This window comes from Macaca nemestrina, chromosome 9, assembly GCF_043159975.1.
Source record: "Macaca nemestrina isolate mMacNem1 chromosome 9, mMacNem.hap1, whole genome shotgun sequence".
In the NCBI taxonomy this organism is placed as follows: Eukaryota; Metazoa; Chordata; class Mammalia; order Primates; family Cercopithecidae; genus Macaca; species Macaca nemestrina.
Genome location: NC_092133.1, coordinates 47,601,951 through 47,623,483, shown reverse-complemented (window position 1 = coordinate 47,623,483; position 21,533 = coordinate 47,601,951). Strand labels below are relative to the sequence as shown.

Sequence of the window (21,533 nt, the reverse complement as noted above, 5' to 3'; positions counted from 1 at the left end):
GCAGCTTAATCTAGCACTCTATACTTTAAATTTTTTAAACATTTATAGAAATCAGACTACTACTTCTGCAGAACAACATCTTACTGGTAAAAAGAACAGTCCACATGAAGGAAAACTGATTTGGTGGAAAGACAACAAAAATAAGACATGGGAAATAGGGAAGGTGATAACCTGGGGAAGAGGTTTTGCTTGTGTTTCACCAGGAGAAAATCAGCTTCCTGTTTGGATACCCACTAGACATTTGAAGTTCTACAATGAACCCATCGGAGATGCAAAGAAAAGCGCCTCCACGGAGACAGAAACACCGCAATCGAGCACCATTGACTCGCATGATGAACCAAGTGATGATATCAAAAGAACAGATGAAGTCACCACGCACCGAGAAGGCGGAGCTGCCGACCTGGGCACAGTTAAAGAAGCTGACATCGTTAGCTGGAAAAAGCCTAGCTAGCACAAAGGTGACACAAACCCCAGAAAAAATGCTGCTTACAGCTTTAATGATTGTATCAACGGTGGTAAGTCTCCCCATGCCTGCAGGAGCAGCTGCAGCTAATTATACCTACTGGGCCTATGTGCCTTTCCCGCCCTTAATTCGGGCAGTTACATGGATGGATAATCCTATTGAAGTATATGTTAATAATAGTGTGTGGGTACCTGGTCCCACAGATGATCGTTGCCCTGCCAAACCGGAGGAAGAAGGAATGATGATAAATATTTCCATTGGGTATCGTTATCCTCCTATTTGCCTAGGGAGAGCACCAGGATGTTTAATGCCTGCTATTCAAAATTGGTTGGTAGAAGTACCTACTGTCAGTCCCACCAGTAGATTTACTTATCACATGGTAAGCGGAATGTCACTCAAACCACAGGTAAACTATTTACAAGACTTTTCTTATCAAAGATCATTAAAATTTAGGCCAAAAGGGAAACCTTGCCCCAAAGAGATTTCCAGAGAATCAAAAGATTTAGTTTGGGAAGAATGTGTGGCCAATAGTGCAGTGATATTACAAAACAATACATTCGGAACAGTTATAGATTGGGCACCTAGAGGTCAATTCTACCACGATTGCACAGGACAAACTCAATTCTGTCCCAGTGCACTAGTGAGTCCAACTGTTGATAGTGATTTAACGGAAAATTTAGATAAACATAAGCACAAAAAATTACAGTCTTTCTACCCTTGGATATGGGGAGAAAAGGGAATCTCTACTCCAAGACCAAAAATGATAAGTCCTGTTTTTGGTCCTGAACATCCAGAATTATGGAGACTTACTGTGGCTTCATACCGCCTTAGAATTTGGTCTGGAAATCAAACTATAGAAACAAGAGATTATAAGCCATTTTACTCTATCAACCTAAATTCCAGTCTAACAGTTCCTTTACAAAGTTGTGTAAAGCCCCCTTATATGTTAGTCATAGGAAATATAGTTATTAAACCAGACTCCCAAACTATAACTTGTGAAAATTGCAGATTGTTTACTTGCATTGATTCAACTTTTGATTGGCAGCACCGTATTCTGCTGGTGAGAGCAAGAGAAGGCGTGTGGATCCCTGTGTCCATGGACCGACCATGGGAGGCCTCACCATCCATCCATATTTTGACTGAAGTATTAAAAGGCGTTTTAAGTAGATCCAAAAGATTCATTTTTACTTTAATTGCAGTGATTATGGGATTAATTGCAGTCACAGCTACAGCCACTGTGGCAGGAGTTGCATTGCACTCTTCTGTTCAGACAGTAAGCTTTGTTGACAATTGGCAAAAGAATTCCACAAGGTTGTGGAATTCACAATCTGGTATCGATCAAAAATTGGCAAATCAAATTAATGATCTTAGACAAACCGTCATTTGGATGGGAGATAGACTCATGAGCTTGGAACATCGTTTCCAGTTACAGTGTGACTGGAATACGTCAGATTTTTGTATTACACCCCAAGTTTATAATGAGTCTAAACATCACTGGGACATGGTTAGACGCCATCTACAGGGAAGAGAAGATAATCTCACTTTAGACATTTCTAAATTAAAAGAACAAATTTTTGAAGCCTCTCAAAGTCACTTAAATATTGTGCCTGGAGCTGAGGCGTTAGATCAAGTGGCAAAAAATCTTTATGGATTAAACCCCACGACTTGGATTAAGTCTATTGGGAACTCTACTGCAGTAAATTTTGGAATTATGTGTCTCTGTTTAATCGGCTTGTTTTTAGTGTGCCGGACCAGTCGAAGAATCCTGCGTCAAAATCGAGAGAACGAACAAGCCTTCATCGCCATGGCACATTTATATAGAGGAAAAGGGAGGGAGAACGTTGCGGGAAGTCAGGGACCTTGAACACAGGGACTGGCTGAAGCCACGACAGAAAAACATAAAATGTGAAGATTTCATGGACATTTATTAGTTCTCCAAAATTAATACTTTTGTAATTTCTTATGTCTGTCTTTACTTTAATCTTTTAATTCTATCATCTTCTTTGTAAACTGAGGAGGATATATGTCACCTCAGGACCCTGTGATGATTGCCTTAACTGCACAAATTGTTTGTGGAGCATGTGTGTTTGAACAATATAAAATCTGGGCATCTTGGAAAAAGAACAGGATAACAGCAATGTTCAGGGAACTAGGGAGGCAACCTTGAACTGGCCGCCGGTGAGCCGGACGGAACAGAGCCATATTTCTTCTCTTTTCATTATGCAAATAGGAGAAATATCGCTGAATTCTTTTTCTCAGCAAGGAACATCCCTGAGAAAGAGAATGCGCTCTGAGGGTAGGCCTATAAACGACCCCCTTGGAGGCGTGCCGCCTTTTACGGTTGAAGCCGAAGGGATGAAATAAGCCCCGGCCTCCTGTAGCGCTCCCAGGCTTATTAGGACGAGGAAATTCCCACCTAATAAATTTTGGTCAGACAGGTTGTCTGCTCTCAAACCCTGTTTTCTGATAAAATGTTATCCATGACTATGCATGCCCAAAAATTTTAATTTTAACACCATCCTGCCTCCACTTGCTTTGTGATATTCTATTACTTTGTGTCATGATGACAATGGTGGTTTTGTTGAAAAAAAAAAGGGGGAAATGTGGGGAAAAGAAAGAGATCAGCCTGTTACTGTGTCTGTATAGAAAGAAGTAGACATAAGAGACTCCATTTTGTTCTGTATTTGAGATGCTGTTAGTCTGTGACCCTACCCCCAACCTTGTCCTTGCAAGAGACATGTGCTGTGGTAACTCAAGGTTTAATGGATTTTGGGCGTGCAGGGTGTGACTTTGTTCCTAGATAAGCTAGGTATTTGTCTAAGGTTTCTCCCCATGTGATAGACAAACTATGCTGCCTAAAGGTTTATGGAGATGTTTGCATATGCATCTCAAGGCACAGCCTTGTCCTTTGAATTTATTCATGTCACAGAGGTTTTTGTTCATATGTCTTACTGCCGATTTCCTCTTTTTTCTTTGTTTATATTGTCCTGCCACTCCCCTGTCTTTAAGATGGTAAAGATAATTATCAATAAATACTAAGGGAACTCAGAGACCGGGGCCGGCGTGGGTCCTCTGTAAGCTGAGCGCCGGTCCCCTGGGCCCCGCTTTTCTTTCTCTATACTTTGTCTCTGTGTCTTATTTCTTTTCTCAAGTCTCTCGTTCCACCTTACGAGAAACACCCACAGGTGTGGAGGGGCAGGCCACCCCTTCACATTATAACAATCATCATTTGTTGATTACTATTTTATCTGGAATGACACTCTGCATTTGACATATATTACCTTATGTAAGCCTTGCCCGTGAAATATATCTTATTATCCTCATTTCATGAATGATGAAACTGAAACTTAGAGAAGTTAAGCCACTTGTTAAGGCCCGAAGTATATTCAATCTTCAACCCAGACTGACCGACTATGCTTCTGCCACCATGCTCCCTTGCCTTAGGAGAACCATGGGGATTAAAACCACAGCTTGGGGAGTCAAAGTGAGCAATATAACCAGAAACCTCTTTAGAAAGGTTAGAAAGTAATAGGATTAACTCAGTATCCATGTCCAGGGTAGATGTAAGGGGAAAAAGACTAGAAGCTACTGTTACCCTTCAAGGGAGAGGGGAAAGTCCTAGCTAGCTAGGTCAATGGCAGTATGGATAAGGAGGCATGAGAGAGCCAATGGACACAAAACACTATTCATTTGGGTGGTTTTGATTCTCCTCCTCCACAGTTTGTATCCCTTCTGTCTGTTCTTTTTCACCTACCTTGTCCTCTGTAAAAAAGGAAAAGTATAGACATTCATTAAGTATCTATTTAATACTGTATATCAATTACTAAATCTCATAGTGTTTGATTCTAGAAATTTAAACTCAGGGAGGTTAAATAACTCACTTAGGGTAAAAATACCCCCAAGCAACAGAGATGTCATTCATACTTGGGGCTAAAGTCCATGCCTCTTGCCATTATTCCCCAGTCTGTGGAGGTAAGTAGAGTTTGTACTGGAAGAACTGGAGTATGGGAAGGGTGAAAAGGAAGGTGGGAAATCATTCTAATTCCTTATATCACTTTGTATATCATGTGTGTCTCTTTTTCAAGCTATTTCCAAGATTTTAATAATGCTTTCAAACTACAGTCAGAGTAGAAAATGCTAATTTATCCTTCAAGTTATACAACAGAATTATTGTACATGAACTAAAAAAAAAAAAAAAAAAAAAAAAGTCTCATGATACATAACCCCCTCTTAAAAAGGTCTTTAAATGCTGGCAAGCTTCTGTGATTCAAATGAGCTTGACGTTCTGTTCACAATTTGCTAAGATACTTGAAAATCATTTCAAGGTGAAATAATGAAGTGCATTAACTCTTTAAAGAGGCACTTGAAATGCTAAACAGAAGATATTAGCATTAACAGAAAAAAAAAAAAGAGCCTTTTTACAATTACTAGTGAGTTCCAAAGCTACTATGATTTCTCACAAGAGAAATAAAAGCAAGAGCTGATTGAATTATGTCAATAATGAGTTACTTGGGATTTAAAATTTCAAACAAATCCAAAATTAACAAGAATTTTTAAATTCATAAACACTAAAATAATGTATTCTATTGAACCAGAGTCTGGCCGGGCATGGTAACTCATGCCTATAATCCTAGCACTTTGGGAGGCCGAGGAATCCTAGCACTTTGGGAGGCCTGAGGCCATGAGTTCGAGACCAACCTGGCCAACATGGCGAAACCCTGTCTTTACGAAAAACATAAAAATTAGCTGGGCATGGTGGTGGGCACCTGTAATCCCAGCTACTTGGGAAGCTCAGGCATGAGAATCGCTTGAATCTGTGAGGTGGAGGTTGCTGTGAGCTGAGATCATGCCACTGTACTCCAGCCTGGGTGACAGAGTGAGAAAGAAAGAAAGAGAGAATGAGAGAAAGAGAGAGAGGAAGAGAGAGGAAGGAAGGAAGGAAGGAAGGAAGGAAGGAAGGAAGGAAGGAAGGAAGGAAGGAAGGATCAGTCTGAAGAGTAAAATAGCCTCATGCTAAAGAAATATTCAAAGTTCCTTCATTTTTCTTTTTCTCAGTAACATTCCTTTATAGCAAATTGACTTTTTTCAGAAAGATAGATTAATTCTACTGTGTATGAGTTTCATTAAATGTCATATACAGCAGACATTGTATGCATGACTCATACTTTGTTGATTTCCTTTATTTGTAGATACTCCCACGTGCTTTGGTACTTCCTAGACTCACACCATCACCACCTCCCCCATTCTCCAGTCCCTCATATACTTAGCTAAATTTGATTTTGTGTTTATATTTCTTAACATATCTTCTGAAGTCTTTCCTTAATCCTTTTTGATTGTCCATTACATCTCATGGCCACATTTATTTAGAAACATTTAAGGCCAAAAACATTACAAATTTCCCATATTATCAATAAACCCCTATCAGTACTTTTCTATCAATATTCTCTATGAGCTAAACACCATTATTAAAATAAAATGTGTTTTGTAAAGTTTTAAATACCAGTACCAAAGTCAAAGTTCACGGCTGCTTCACCATGGTCATACCCAAAGACTGTTCACCATGGGTCTCCTACATAACCTTTTAAGTTTTTTTTTTTTTTTTTTTAGATGCCAAGGAAGTGATCTCAGCTACAATACCATCATTCTACTTCCAAAGATGACTCCTGAAGAATGCTGAAAAGGGTATGGAGAACACAGTAAGTTCCAATTTTTAATTACAAGCCCAACGTATAAGTCAAGTATGATTAAATTACACTCTTGGGGAGTTTGAGTAGAGAGACACTTATAGATAAGGCATAGGAATATTCTAAATGGTTATAAAATGGTTTATTTTATAAGAACACCTTTGGCAAAGAGATTATATCAGAAGACAGTTTACCTGTACTGTGGGTGTTAGTTTATGAAATGTGTCTTAAAATTTGAAAACTTTTCTGGGTAGCTTACCACATGGACTAATACATTTTTCTCAAACATTAATAATAATTGAGAATCAGTTCATAGGAGAAGCAGTGCAAATATGTTCACCCAAATGCCATGAATTTATATGCCTTAAGATCTCATCTGGAAAAGAAATCTAGTGCCTATTTAACTAATGCTCAGAGACATTAATGGCACGGTCGTAAATAAATCAAGCTTGCGAACATTTAATTTTTTTTTTGAGATGGCTCTGCTGAGCAATTAAAATCAATCAACATAATTATTCCATAAATTTTAAGCTACTGGTGATTCAACTGAGTGAAACATCTAAGTCCTAAAACAGAATGCCAGACTGTCATCACAAAGATTGGGAGAAACCTAAAATTCAAATGCTCTGAAGGCGTGCCAAGTCAACCACTAGACATGTATTATTGTTGAACATATCTGTAGAAAGACACCAATTCTCTCATCACTACTTGCTATTCCAATTTAATCATCCCTGTTAACAAAGGGCATGTATAACAGCTTCCAATTCGAAGTATTCATGAAACATGAATACAAAGTATTAATATTCTAGTTCAAGTTATTAAGTTGCATGGACCAACGAGAATATGCACATCGAGAGCAGAAAAAAAAAACACATTTTTTAATAGCAAAAATGAATTGAAAAAAATTGGAAGATGAGTAGAAGAAAAAGCACACTAATAGTATCATATAAGTGAAAAGCTCAAAGGGAAAATGAAAACAAACTCCAGCTACTTTGACCCAAAATAAAACCTTAACAAAAACAAAAACACATAGCAACTATAAACAAACAACTAATATTCAGAACTGAACATGATTATTAAAAAGTAGAATAGTATGGTCTTCCCTTTTCAGATATTTAGGAAGAGAAAGAATAAAGGCCAAAATGTCAAAGTATTTTTTTTTGGGAGTGGGATTATAAGTGATTTTTAAAATCTTTACATGTATGTATTTTATAAATATATTACTTTTACGATCAGAAAATTATGAAAAATTTTAAAAGGCATGCTAAATAAATTCAAATAATTATAAGGAAAATAGTCTATACAGAAAAATATTCTGCTGTTTTTATAATTGTTTACTGTTGTCCATGGTATAAGTTTATCAGATTGAAAAAATAGAAAGCACAAGCAGGAGATTCAGAGAATGAGTAAATACAAGATTACATCTTTCATTTAGTATTTTCTCTTTTTGCTTTTGAGACTTTTAAGGTATTTTGATGTATTTAAACAGAGTTCCAAAACATCTAGAGCTCATTTCTATTTTTATTAATTAATAGACAAAGGGCGTTGATTTTTTTTATGTCTAAGATCTCTTCCAACTCAAATTTGAGTTGCAGAAGATATTTAGCATTTCAGAAATTCTGATTTTAAACTTTCAATAATTTTGTAGCCTCAAAACTTCATGTATTACATTTTGGGCTTCACATAGATTGGGCCATTTCAGGTTGGGAGAATCCCATTTATTTTTTTTCAGTATCTCACTTTGTTTCATGTTATGCTTAAGCTTCATGGATAACTTTTATTGGTTGTGTGTCAGAGACAAATTCCACTTAAATTGGTAGATTTTTGCTCCATGTATTAAATGACAATAAAAGGCAATGAATATGAGCAATTTCAAGAACTTGGTTAACTATAGGAATTGCTAAATTAAAAATATAGATAAAAGGATTTCATTTATAAAATAAGGTTATAAAATTACAAAATATAATTTTATCATTCTGATCAAGGATTTGGCCAGAAGAAGCTTGAATCTTCTAGGGGGTCAGTTTTTGCATTCTTATTAAAATTATGGCCATCACCGGCAACTTTACCCAGAAAGAATGTGGTGATTATAGATTCAGGTTCTTCCTTAAGGCAATTAAAGAAGACAGATGAATTGAACACCACAAGTTCTGAATTTCCAGGATGCATCTTAAGTTACATTCTGCATTTGTCATTTGTCTGAAATAGTACTTTTTAAAATAGTTAATGCTTTAAAGGCATGCTCAATAGCCATCTATTTGTAATTTGTCCAAAGCCTTGGTATACTTGGCGCATCCTCAGGTCTGTGAACACACAGACTCAAAATACACAAACACTTCTCATGAAGTCCTAAGAAATCTGGCCAGGAGAGAAGTGACGGCAACAGGACTATGGGAAAACACAGATGAATACCCTTTGCCTCTTCACAGACCAAAGTCATACCTCCAAACAGAAGCACTGAATTCAATGTCCAGTCTGTGTCATTCAATCTCTACCCCTCTATCCTTACCTGTAGTTTGGTTTTGACATCAGTGCCTCTTGTACAAGTTAATTCAAAGCATGCATATGAACCAACTTCCCCAAGTAAGGGCTGTGATGAAAAAATTAGGGTCTGGGATCCTGCCAGAGCCTCCAGTCTCTGGAGCGTGGCCCTTCTTTCTTATTCTTCTTTATCTATGGGTTTCAAATTGTGCTTTTAGTTCCTCAGGTTCTGCAAATGATGAAAGTTCCAACTCCCTTCTGGATTATTTCTTGCTTTTATAGCATCAACTGTGATAATAACAACTGTTACAGAACAGTAAGTGTTTACTGACTGCATTACGTTCATTTCTGCACTAAGCACATCACAGGCATTCCCTTCTTTAATCCTTGTCACAGTCATAAGGCGGCTTCTTACCATTTTGAAGCTAAGAGAAATGAGACCCAGGAACAATAAATTGTTTTCGCAGGGACACAAAGCTAGTAAGTGGCAAAGGATGAGAACCCAAGCAATATGCTTCTGGACACAAATGCTCAGAACTATTCTTCTCTTTAATTTTGGCACAGGTCAGCTTCTATCTCCTCCACTAAATCTGTCAATGCTAGTCCAGAATAATTTTTCTCTCCTTCCAAATTCCTCCATTTCTTTAGATCTAGTTTGCCAATAATTCCTTGTAATCTTTCTATATTTCCTTTCTTTCCAACTAGATTATAAATATCTTAATTGTAGGGCTATGCCCTCTTTCTCCATGATGCTCCCCAGAGAGTTCAGCAGTGCCTCACATGAATTTGGTATGAGTCTTAGAAATTCTTGATAAATGACAGTGCAGACCTAGAATTCAATTTTTATATATCAACTGCCCAAAACAACATTTGAAATAATGTAGTTCAATATTTTACTGGTGACTGTTAAGGAGAGAGATACAGTTTAGAAATCCAGGTGTGTGACCTTAAAGAAGTTTCTTAAGCTCCTTAAAACTCAGTTGCCTCACCTATGCAATTGCAGTATCGATTGCTAACGTGCAGGACTATTGTAAAGGTTAGAGATTCTACATATAGCCAAGCGGCACGTACACAGTATACAGTTGATAAAGAATTATCATTACTTAGGTATTCAGAGTAACCCTGGATTCAACTAGAAAAGTGGTCTTCAAACAATTTTACCTGACCTGAACTCAGACATTTCAGAGAAGAACTTAATTCAGGGGGAGGAATGAGAGGGAATGAATAGCAAGGGAATTTAGGGCAACTGGATGGGCTCCTGGAGGCTGTTCCCCTATTCTGTAACCAGAAAAGTCTGTTCTTATAAGCTTCATAAACAGAAGTACTCTACGAAATTTTACTTTAGAAACAAAGCAACAACAACAAATAATCCACTTAGGAAAATAATTTAAACAATGCTGTTTGATCCCACTCAGAAGGTTATAGACAACCACACTTTCAGGTCAATGAAGTGTTGCTCTTCTAGAAGTGGAAGGAATTATGAGGGTATAAAGTGAGTAATTATCAATGAGGCAGACTGTTTCTCCTTTAGAGAAAACAAGTAGTAAAGAATACTTAGCTATCCCAGTATGTAAGTATGTTCAGCTATCCCAGATCGATCCTTGAATCTTTTTTTTTACCTGCCTTCTGAGTAGCCAATATTTAGTCTCTAGGATCTACTGTCACCTTCACAGTGAAAACTCAATTCTTCAGGACTCCTGCAAATATTGACTGGCTCACCTCCTTGCCTGTATCCTTCAATACTCCAGGCCTCAGATCTCTACTGGTCTCAATTCTAAGGAACTCTCCATTTCTTTTTCAATGACTGTGATATATGGATGTCTTTTCATCTTCTAACTATAGAAAGCAAAGAGTTATGCAACCCACCTAAGACTACCTGGATCACACTATGAATTAAGTCAATGGCCACCTATGGAAAGTACAAAAGACCTTTTCACTATGAGTCCAAAAGGTTGAACTTAATACATTAATGAGAAATGTATTTTGACATTGGAATATATGAAGACATTATCAACTCAGTTGTTTTCTTAAAAATGTCCATTCACATTTGTTTTCACTTAATCCAAACTATACTCATGACCATGAAAAGGAACAACAAAAAATCAAATGAAACTTTTTCTTTGTTCTGTTTTTCTACCAGCATCCTAACCATCAAGTTTAATAAATCTAAAAGTGATTTTTGTTAACAACATGACTCGACAGTCCATGATTTTTTAATTTTTCCCTCCCTCTCAATCTGTTCTTCTTTTAATTTTACTTCTCACTATTCTTCAAAAGAATATGTTAATAATATGTATAAAGCTGATACTCTTTACTAAGGTTGTGTTTTACTCCTTAAAAGAAAAATGCAACTTTCCTTAAATATCTCTGCTCAACAGCAACAAAACAAGAAAAAAAGCTGCAATGATGCCAATAATAACACTGACTACTTATTATAGAGTCTGGAATTCTCTTTTAAATTCCTCAATATGGACAATTTGATGAACATGATAGTTTGCATATGTGTAGGTTAACACTAACTGGGCACCTATAGGGTATAGTTCAGTCCTCAAACTATAGGGGCATTACCTGGAAGGCCTTGTTACACACAGATAGCTGTGACCTGCCACCAAAATTTCCATTCAGTAAAGCAGGGGCCATAGATTTTGCATTTCTAGTGATGGCCTAGGTGATGCTGATGCTGCTGTTCCAGGGACCACACTTTGAGAATCATTGGGGTAAACAGCTGAAGTTCCCTTACCAAAAGTTCATACATTAGGTATGGGCAGTAGGCATATTAAGAGCCTTATTCAGGAGTCCACATATGGGGGTGGGGAGCAGAAGGAAAAAAGGAGAAGTGCTTATAGGAAGGAGTTTAAATTACTGCTACCTAAATTTGCATCAGAGACTCTGTTAATGAACTATACTAACGCACTTCATGATCTTCGCCTGCATTTTCTCATCTGGAAAATCAAGGACAATCTCCTTCATCTACTAGATGGAGGTATTTTGAAGATTACATTACAAAATGCATGGGATGACAGGTTGTAAATTATAAAGCATTATTAGCATGATAACTTAGAAATTTAGTCAACAAAGAACATCTCATAAGCAGAGCGGGCTTTTCAGATTCACCAACGAAGTGCCAAGGTTACATTTCCTCAGTAGTCAGAGGAAATCGTAGGCGAAAATGAAGGCAAACACACTTGTCACGACTCACCTTATCCTTTTGTTATGTTATATAAGAAAAATAATAATTTTTTCCCAGTCTTCATTCATTGTCGTTAGCTGCTGTTTAAATTTTCATAATTCCTCCTTTGAAGAAATTGATTAACTAATATATTTTATGTAAAAAAATGTAGCTACTTAGTAATGTCTTAAACATTAAATCATAAAGTTTCATCTCGTGAAATCTCCATAAGGGTTTCAATGCATTACAAAAACTAGATCCTGCAATAGGTTCTGATTGCTCATTATATGTCTCTAAGGTGTTAAATTTATGACTTTCTCATCATTATGTTACAGAATTCATCCTTTCATAACAGATGTACTTAACATGGATCCATGTGCTAATATTTAAAAATTTTTGAAATCATACCGTGCTGTATAAATTTTTGTGTAAGTGGAGTCCTCAGACCAACAGAAGTAGTCTTATAGATACACTTGTGCTTAAAAGCAAAATGAAAGATTGCAGACAAAATTCAAATGCTTGTGACAGCAGCTATATAGCAAAATAGTGTCAGACTTATGGCCCTCCTTCTCACTAGTTACGGACATGGGCCTAGTTGCTTAACTGCTTTAGGTCTTAGTTGCTTTAGCAATAAAATGGGGGTAACAACACAACCCATCCCAAAAGCGCTGAGCTTCATGTGTTGTTCTTAGTCTTCAAATGTTGTCTGGTTTAATTATTTATTGTTACTGTGGAAACATCCATTAGAAATTCATCCCGACTCTGACCTATAGGCAGGAAGGTTTCCTTTAAGAAAAATAATTACAGAAAATACAGTATTGGCCTATATTACTAATTTGCTTTTTATTGTTCAAATCAGTTGAATAAATACTAAAAATGCCTCTAAGCAAATTGTTAAATGAATGAATGTAGATTCATTATTACCAAAAACTGACTCAAGCTTTACATGTGTGGGAGCTTCTTGTGGTGCAGGTTTTTGTGGGAAAATTGCTGCTTCTGCAGGATTAAATAACAAAAACTGCTAACAAAAAAAAAAAAAAAAAAAATCAGTGTTTCTTGCCTATTGTTTAGATTTCCTCGTAAATTACTTGTGATCTTTAAAACATAACACCCCATCAGCTAAAGTCTAACTCTTCTTTAGAAATAGAGAATATTCAAAGTATTCAATGATTTAGTAATTAAAGGAGGGAGAGGGAGAGTAATTTATCTAGCCTTAGGAAGGAATTAAATTTATTGCCTTTCTTTGACTATGGGAGGTATATTTTGCCTCAGAAGCACTGCTAATATATGACTATTTACCAGGCCTGGCCAATATAGAAATTGGACATGAATTTTTGGGAAAGTAGTTACATATAAATTATAAATACATTTTGATTGTAATAGTTTCCCTCAAGCCTAGGGAAAAAAAATCTTCTCAACCTGTAGAAGAAAATATAGTTTAATAATAGTTTGCCTCTTCTCTGAAATTCATTTTCAGTCTACTTAAACAACAAAGAAATGAGATGCAAACATTGCTTTTGCATGTGCATTTGTTCTTGTTAGTCTGTTATGTAGCAGCATTGGTACCTAGTGAATTGATTCCTTTATTAAAGAAATTTATTTCTTAGGGATTACATAATTGGATTTATGTTACTAATTTCACAGTATTCTTTAATAGACAAATGCAATGAAAATTTTACTAAGAAGAATATTGTCTAATTAACTCACTAAACAAGTGTACCAACTTCCCCAAGATGCTGCCAAAATATACTGTTCGCTTCATAGTCCGCAATGATAAAACTCGCGGGAAGTCACTTAACCATCCCTTCCACAACTAGGGTCACGTTTCTACTCATCATTGACCCAAATTTAACTTGTGCCTTCTCTCCTTCTTTCAGGATTCTTGGTAAAAAGCCTGTATTAAACTGGGAGAAAGCAAACACGCATCTTTTTAACTTACCTCTCAAAGGCAGCACAGTGACTGTCTCATCAGCCCAGTTATCTCTCCGGCTCTTTTGCTGTAGCACAGCAAGCATGACAGTACCTGGGTACTTGTGCTCGTGAAAACCCAGTAGTAATGGTATTCTAGCAATTGTTTGTGCTAATGGACAGTGTTGCTTCATTTTCACATGTGAATGTATCTTTATCAAAAATCTAATACTTCATGATGCTCTACAATGATATTTTCTTAAAAAGTATCTGATTGCTTACTTCTTGGTTTAGGCATCTTAAGAAATTTCCCAGGTTTGCAGCTATTATAAGAGCTTCATCAATGACTCCTTTTCATTCACAGTAAAAATTGGCATTCATGTCTTTTGTTCTTTTACCAGTAAAAAGCATAGTGTGGATGAATGAGATATCGAGTCTAGGTATTAGGTATAGGCATTGTTTTTACAGCATGTAAAAGTATTTACAGCAAAAAATTCAGTCGAATCTTCTGTTATTTAATTCTTGTTCATCATTTAGGTTTTTGACAGTCAGCAGATTTTTCTGATACAGTTTGAATAATGTAATGCTTAAAACAGCTGCAAGGGAATGTAAAGCTATTTCACTACATAGACTCAAATTTATTTTAAAAACAAAAATAAACAGAAAACTCCAGACCTTTAAACTTTGTTTTTAAAATGTCTATGACGCTTAGTAAAATATCTTAAGTAGTCAACTTCCCCTTTACTAATAACTTAGGAAAGTTTAAGTATGGAAACTTAAAAATATTCAAACCAAGGCAGAAAAATAGTTTTTTACCCGATATTGTTAAAGTCATCAATTTGTCAGATTTCTTGTATGCTTTTTAGGTTCTTTAGCATTAGTAATGAAGTATTTTAATAAAGAAAAAAACTAAATACTTGTTATTAACAATTTAAGGAGAAATAATTAGATATTTTGCCCAAGTAATGTCATAAAATATCTACCACATCCACCATAGATGTTCTTTGTAGATAACTTTCCGTGGTGATTATATTGACCAGGCATCAAGATATTTCCCTGAAAAATGCTTTTTATTGGGTTTCATTGGAGTATAGTTGAACGAGACCATTTGAATAATACATGACCAAAGGTCTCGAGGCACTGTGAGCTGAAACTCAAAGTAAGAGAAGCAGGGCTTCAATTTAATATTTACAGGCAAAAATACCCCCAGTACAACACATGTCACTGAATTCCTCTCATTGTAAATGAAACGCCTTTTCCTTTTAGGTTTCCAGTAACTTCAACTTCTCCATTTTTGTTATTTTGAAGAACTTTGGGCACAGAAGCAAGGCCCAGGGTAAGTGCAAATTGATATTGCTGTAGCTGTGAGGGTAGTAAAAGTGAAATCACACCCAGGAGTGACACTTTAGGAAAACGTGATAATGATCTGCTTCCAGGTGTGGGGACTGAGTAAGTAAGGGGTATTCAAACAACATGTGAGACATTCTTGCCCCTGTGGGGTTGAAAATGGATGATCAAACTCCTTTCACTAGACAATGTCAAAATATTTCGAAAACATTTTTAAAAATCAATACTGGAAACATTAATTGGTGCTGTGGAAACCAATTCTAACAAGTGATTCTTTTCCCATCCCCATGCCACTGGGAATGTTTGTGACTGGAAAGATACGAAGTGGCCATTTTCAGATCACAGTTAATAAAGAAAACTTGAGGCTATTTAAGCCATGAACAAACTCAAGACTTGTTAAATTCTGGTTTCCAATATAATGTTAATTTTATATATTTTTATTTCTTCATTCCTCAGGGAAAAATAAATAGTTATTTTATAAGGCAGAGGTAGACGATGAATATAGATCTGAATCATACCAGGATTTTTTTCTTTGTATATCACTGTGGTTTTGATTTTTAAAAAATATTCTTCCTGGTGCTATGAGATCTTCCTCCTTGTGCTATCATGATAACCACTGAAAATAAATGTTATTTATTTTCAGAAGAATGCCAATTTATTTTTTTTCCCAGATGAAAACCAAAGAGCTTGCTTCAAACTACCATGGTGCTTCTTTCTGATGGATCACTATGAACAAGCTTAAAATCATATTTTATAGCATATGTCAATATAGAGTTTTAATAAGAAAACTACTTCTTGATAACGTAAGCTTAGAAGAAAAAAAAACACAGGTGTTCTGATCATATTCATTAGCTAGTGAAGTCACTGAAATATATTTATTCACTCCTGATACACTTGCAAAAACTTCTCTCCTGAACAGGAAACAAGTAATGTACATTGAAAAACTATTGAATGCTACCTAGGATTTAGTTACTACTGTGAAAATAAAACGCATTAAGATGCCAGATAACTTTCAGGCTGATCAAGGAAAATAGAAAAGAAAAAGGATCACCAACATTTTCAATCATGAACGAAAGTTGGTGATGTTAGGGTTAAGGAGGTCAAAAGCCAAGGTATGTAAGAAAGAAGAAGCTTGGATAGGTCAGCTATTGTATAGAAAAATATTCCCCTCAGAATTAGACTAGTACGCCCAAGTGGATGAATCCATTTTGAATGATACTCCAAATGGTCAATACTCCTGTCATTTGATACTACAAATGACACGATGACAGGAAAAAATGGACAAGTTGATGCAATCTTGAACACTAAGAAATAAGTGAACCTTAAAAGCCAAATAAATTTGAAGACATGTTTTTATCACATGTAAAGAATAAGATAGCATTGGGAGTTATATTCTGTAGTCATTTTGTAAAAGTAGCATCCACAATGTGAGCTAATTAGAATCATAACATATCTAACCTGAAGGTTTAATTAAAATATATAGAAAAAAATGGCGCTTGAGGCCTACAGTCACAAGTACAATCTCCCTAGATAGCAGAGGTGGCATGACAAAAAGTCCTGAAACAATAAACAATCATTATTCATACTTCATACTGCTTATGAAACATTTGGAAGAAACAGTTGCTCACAGATATTGTTTCTGATTCATGCACAAAACCTCTGTACCTATAAATGCAGGTATATATTTGCACACCACCAACTCTAGGCTCTTTTGTCAACACAACTTTTATATCTTAAGAAGGGACTGTGAAGAAACAAATATGCACACATGCACAGATGCATTCTTCAGCTTTCTCTGAGTCTGTGTTAAAGAAGAACATGTCCCATTACTCATTTCCCTTGATGATGGATGCTCTGACCCCAAAAGAGTTAGGCTTATAATTTGCATTCAACATCTAGCAGCTTCTTGTTGAATTAGATTCATAGTGTCTATTTAAATTTGCCAAATAAGAGTACAATAGATGTTGTGCAGATGAACATCACTATATAGAAATCTAATAAGAAAACTGATGTTTATGAAGCAAACAAATCATTAAAAATCTTTGCTGTAAAATTCATGTAAATAAACTATTTAAAATATTTCTTTAATAAAAATTCCATGTTTCATAAGATTAACTACCATGTTATTACCAACTGTTGGCTTTTGGAAATTTTGTAGTTTCAGTTAGATTAAAGTATCAAGCCTGAAATATATAAAAATGTTAAATACTTTAAAACAAAAAAAAAACTACTTATAATTCTGAGATATCATCAAAATATGCTATTCTGGTCTTTTTTTTTTTTATCTGAAAAGGAATATATTTCTCATGAAAATGAAGCATGATTGTAAAACCGGTTTCACTTAATGGAGCCATGACTATTCTTTTCTACAGTTAAGGTTCTTTTTAAGTAAGTAAAAGTTGTGGCAGATTCTATTATGGTTCACTGAGTCTCATTCTTTGAGCTATGTAATTGAATGATCACTTGACGTAAAAACATGGCAGCATCTATCAATCAAGAGTCCTGTGCTTTCAGAGATCAAGAATCAAATGCCAAGGAAGACTCATCCTAAAAGGGGCCCATTTACAATTGATGTTACAGTGAATCCAATGAATAAAAAGGTGATTCACTAATAAGACGCATAAGACAATTTCTGGGACTCCAGCTGGCCATGCATTCTTATGTTTTTTTAAATCCAATTTCACTGTTATATTATCAGTTATATGCTGCACTTCTGAAGGAAAAAACTAATACAAAAAGTCGTCAATGAGATCCAGATAAAACTAATTGAAATTCACAATGTACTTGTCATTTTGCCAATAGCATTTTTTTTAAATGACAAAATCTAATCAAAGTAATCTGTGATTGAAATCAACCACAGGAAAATGTATCAGAAAGACTTTTCAAACATGAAATACATACATTTGCCTAAAGATGCAATGAACCTTACATTGTTGACTTTTGAATTCAGCTCTGTTTGTTATACAGTCATTATATACTTACTCAGGAAGCAGATTAAAAAAAAAAAATCTTTTTCCTTCTAACTATTGCAGCTGCTTCTGCCAAGCAACAAAAGTTGCTAGAGAAATCATATATACACATACATGTAAAATTAGGGAAACAAGCTGCTTTATTGCCCTGATTTAAAATAAGCTCAATCAGTAGAAAAGAAAAATGCTATAATATACAGCTTGATGAGCAGCTGAAGGCAAAAATACCCTCAGATGCAGTTTTAGAATTCAGGAGATATCTTACTCAATGATGTTTGAATGAGATGAAGGACATTTCTCCTCTTAATTTTTCTAAACCACTGAGTAAACAAGTGGAATTTATGTGAGGAACATAACCCAAAATAGACAGACATGTAAAAATTTCTTAAATATGATCCTGACACTATAAAGAGAGAAAAGAAAAAGACTTGCTCTTATTTGATTCAAATGTATAAAATTATATCATTTAAAAAATCCTAACTATGAGAATTTATTGATTAAAGGATAATTCTCAGAAATCAGCAAGAAAATGTAATTTATACAAAACCGATTGTTAACAATCACCTTTAGGAGGAAAACAAATATATCAGCTATATGGCGGGGCAAAAATTAAAATACAAACTAATAAAATTATAAAGATTAAATAAATGGGCATTTTAATTAACATCTCAAAGGCCTAGGGAAAAGACATTAAATATATTTTAAATATATGAAAATAGTCTTACTCTTGACGGTCGCTGTCCGGGTACAGTTGTAAAGAATAGCCAACTCCCCAAACACTTTTCCTGGACCCATGGTACACAACTTCACACCTTCTTTTGTAACTTCAACCTTACCATCTAAAAAGGAGGAGGGAAAAACATGTTATATAAATTCTTTCTCATGCTTCATTTGTTGCATTTTTAATGTGAAGAGGAATGTTAGGCTCATTTGTAAAAATGCAGTTACCAATTTAAAAAAAGTCACCAAGAGGCAATGCAAGAAATGAAACAAAATATGGAAGTTAGGAAAAGTACATATTTTCTTAAATTTACTACTGAAAAGATTTGATATGAGATCCAAAACAACAAGTAAAGATAGAGACAAACAGGCAAACATAATATCATTCCAAGTCTGTTATTAGTAAACCATGGTAATTCCAATTTTAACATAATTTTGAATCTGAAAGAAAACTTGAGTAAGTAGTACATTTTCTACAGCACATTTCATACTTGAAAATTCTCATTAGTAAGGCAGTTATTATGAAGAGGGGAATTACTTTGACCCTTTGCCATTAGTTAATTCTGCTCTTGATATCTTTTTATTTAAAACATCTTGCCTGACTCAGGCAAGACTGTCTTATCTGCTTCCCAGCTCTGCAACGTTGACTGTAGGAGAAAACAAACTACAAGGGTTGAGGGAAAAGAAAACTGTGTTATGACAGTTTATGTTTGACAAAGGGCTTGGAAAATGAAACGTTAAAGGAAGAAAAAAGCTAAGGAAACACCACGTACTGGGTATACATTGTTACCTGCAAGTAAGAAAAATGCTATTTATGAGAGAAATGAAAAAATATATATATAATATATATATATATATTTTTTTTGAAAGTCATACCTATGTAGACTAAGAATTTCATCACCTAATACAATCAGGGTAGAAATAAAAAGGCAACAGAGTCCATTCTTGACTGACTTCTCCTCTTCTATTTTTCTCCAAGTTATTTATCCACGGTCTACAGAAGAGAAGCTTAATGCCTGGCAAGAGAGTTAGCTTGTGTTTGAAAGGAACTAATGCTCCTCCAGTGTTTGCCAAACTTCAGGCCTTTATACTTTGATTTCATAATTGTTCCTTTATTTGTGTGCTACCTGTAATATTTAACCTTTTAGAGTATTGACATTAAATTCACTCCTTCACTTTTAAAATCAACCTGGTTTTATCTAGGCAGTAATCTTTGTAACAACTGAGGTTTAATGTGCTGATTAATTATTTTCAAATACTATGGAGATAAAATCTTAAATATATATATATACACACACACATATTTTATTTTAAGTTTAATCCATATACTAGTGGTACATGATTCTCCCTTCAGAGGACATTATCCTACCCTGAAAACCATTTCACATAAACAGTATCAATGAAGAGAGAATTCTGCAGCAATTAGAATAAAAGTCCATAAAAAATCTCCTCATTATTTTTGACTGGTGTATGCATGCCCCTTTTGTATGTAAAGAAACTAGTCAGGAATGAACAAATTCAACAATTCAAAAGGTTTAAAAGGACTTGCTTACACAGGTATGGCCAAATATTCTAGCTTTCTCATGGTTCACTTCTTGACTGTAGGGAAGAAAATTCTTCCCCATCAAAATCAGTACAGTCAATTCATCTTTTCATAAGCTTCAGATAGTTCCCATGGCATTTTCCTCCCTTTTTTTCAGTGGCAAGCCTATGCCCCTAGAAATTTCATCTACCACTCAAGAATGAGAGACAGGACAGAATATAACACAGAGATTTAAAAATTTGTACATCATCTAAAGATAGACCAAAATTTAGTTCTGGTTCCCTTTTCTGTTCCTTACTGGCCTTGTGACCTTGGGCAAATTGCTTAACTTCTCTTTGCCTCAGTGAAATGGATACAATAAAAGCACCTATTTCATTGGATGATTGTAAAAATTAAGTGAGATAAAGCAGGTAAAATTCTTAACACAGTATCCTGCACATAGCAAATGCTTAATAAATGCTTGCTCTTATCACTGGCATTATTTTATTATAATTTATATGGAGGTATGATTTATTAGATGACATTGAAGCACAATATTCCATCATCTACTACAGAAACTAACCAAGAACAATGTAGGATAATAGAGGTTTTTAATTTCCCCTCCTCCAGTGGAGAAAGAATTTGTTTTCAGATCCCCTCTCTATGGGGGGTTGAGGAGAGAACCTTTTAAATCACATCCAAAGAAGAAAATAGAAGCTCAGAAGATCATACCAATCTTCCTAGATTAATGCAATGGCTTTGTATTTTCTCCATTTGCCTATGCCTGGCCAACATTTGATGTAATATTTCTTTAGCCCTTACAGCCTAGTGGTAGAGACTCCAAAGAATAATATATAACAATTTTTCAACACTTTATAAAATTTTCTTGACCTACAGATCTAGTGTCAATTATATTAATAGATCTGAAAGCAAAAGGAATAATTCCTAAAGAACTTTCATAAATAAATGATTTGTACAAGTCTGTTTCTCTGACTCTTTGGGTTTGATAATTAAACATTTTCAGTGGAAAGAAACCTATGGGCCATGCGAGTAAAACCACTACTAAGAATTCTATTAGACAGTTTTGGAGTTTTCTTTTTAAAGGAGGAGGAACATCAGGACTATTGTTTTAGCTCAGTGATTTCTTAAAGGAAATCTATGGACCCATTACATCAGAACTAATTTATAAAGATCAGATATTCCCCCCATAGGAAAGAGTGAATGTCCCCTCACTGCCACGACCACCATACTCAGTTGTACTGCCACTTCT

General features: G+C 35.2%; 2 protein-coding genes across 3 annotated transcripts in view; one reads left to right on the top strand and one right to left on the bottom strand.

Annotated features, from left to right (window-relative positions):
- Positions 1-21,533, bottom strand: part of LOC105481070 (protein kinase cGMP-dependent 1) — a 1,243,906-nt gene that overhangs the window by 790,848 nt on the left and 431,525 nt on the right. For both annotated transcript variants that reach the window (XM_011740360.2, XM_011740371.2), the window contains exon 3: positions 18,747-18,860. In XM_011740360.2, the coding sequence (XP_011738662.1) occupies positions 18,747-18,860 (114 nt within the window). The remainder of the gene's footprint in view (positions 1-18,746; positions 18,861-21,533) is intronic.
- On the top strand, positions 528-3,581 carry LOC139356244 (endogenous retrovirus group K member 6 Env polyprotein-like). The gene has a single exon (XM_071069621.1). It carries the CDS (start codon positions 528-530, stop codon positions 2,325-2,327), a length of 1,800 nt encoding a protein of 599 aa, XP_070925722.1. The 3' UTR covers positions 2,328-3,581.

Bases quoted from the DNA above. Each gene is read 5' to 3' on its own strand.
- LOC139356244 (XM_071069621.1), top strand. From the start codon at position 528: ATGCCTGCAGGAGCAGCTGCAGCTAATTATACCTACTGGGCCTATGTG.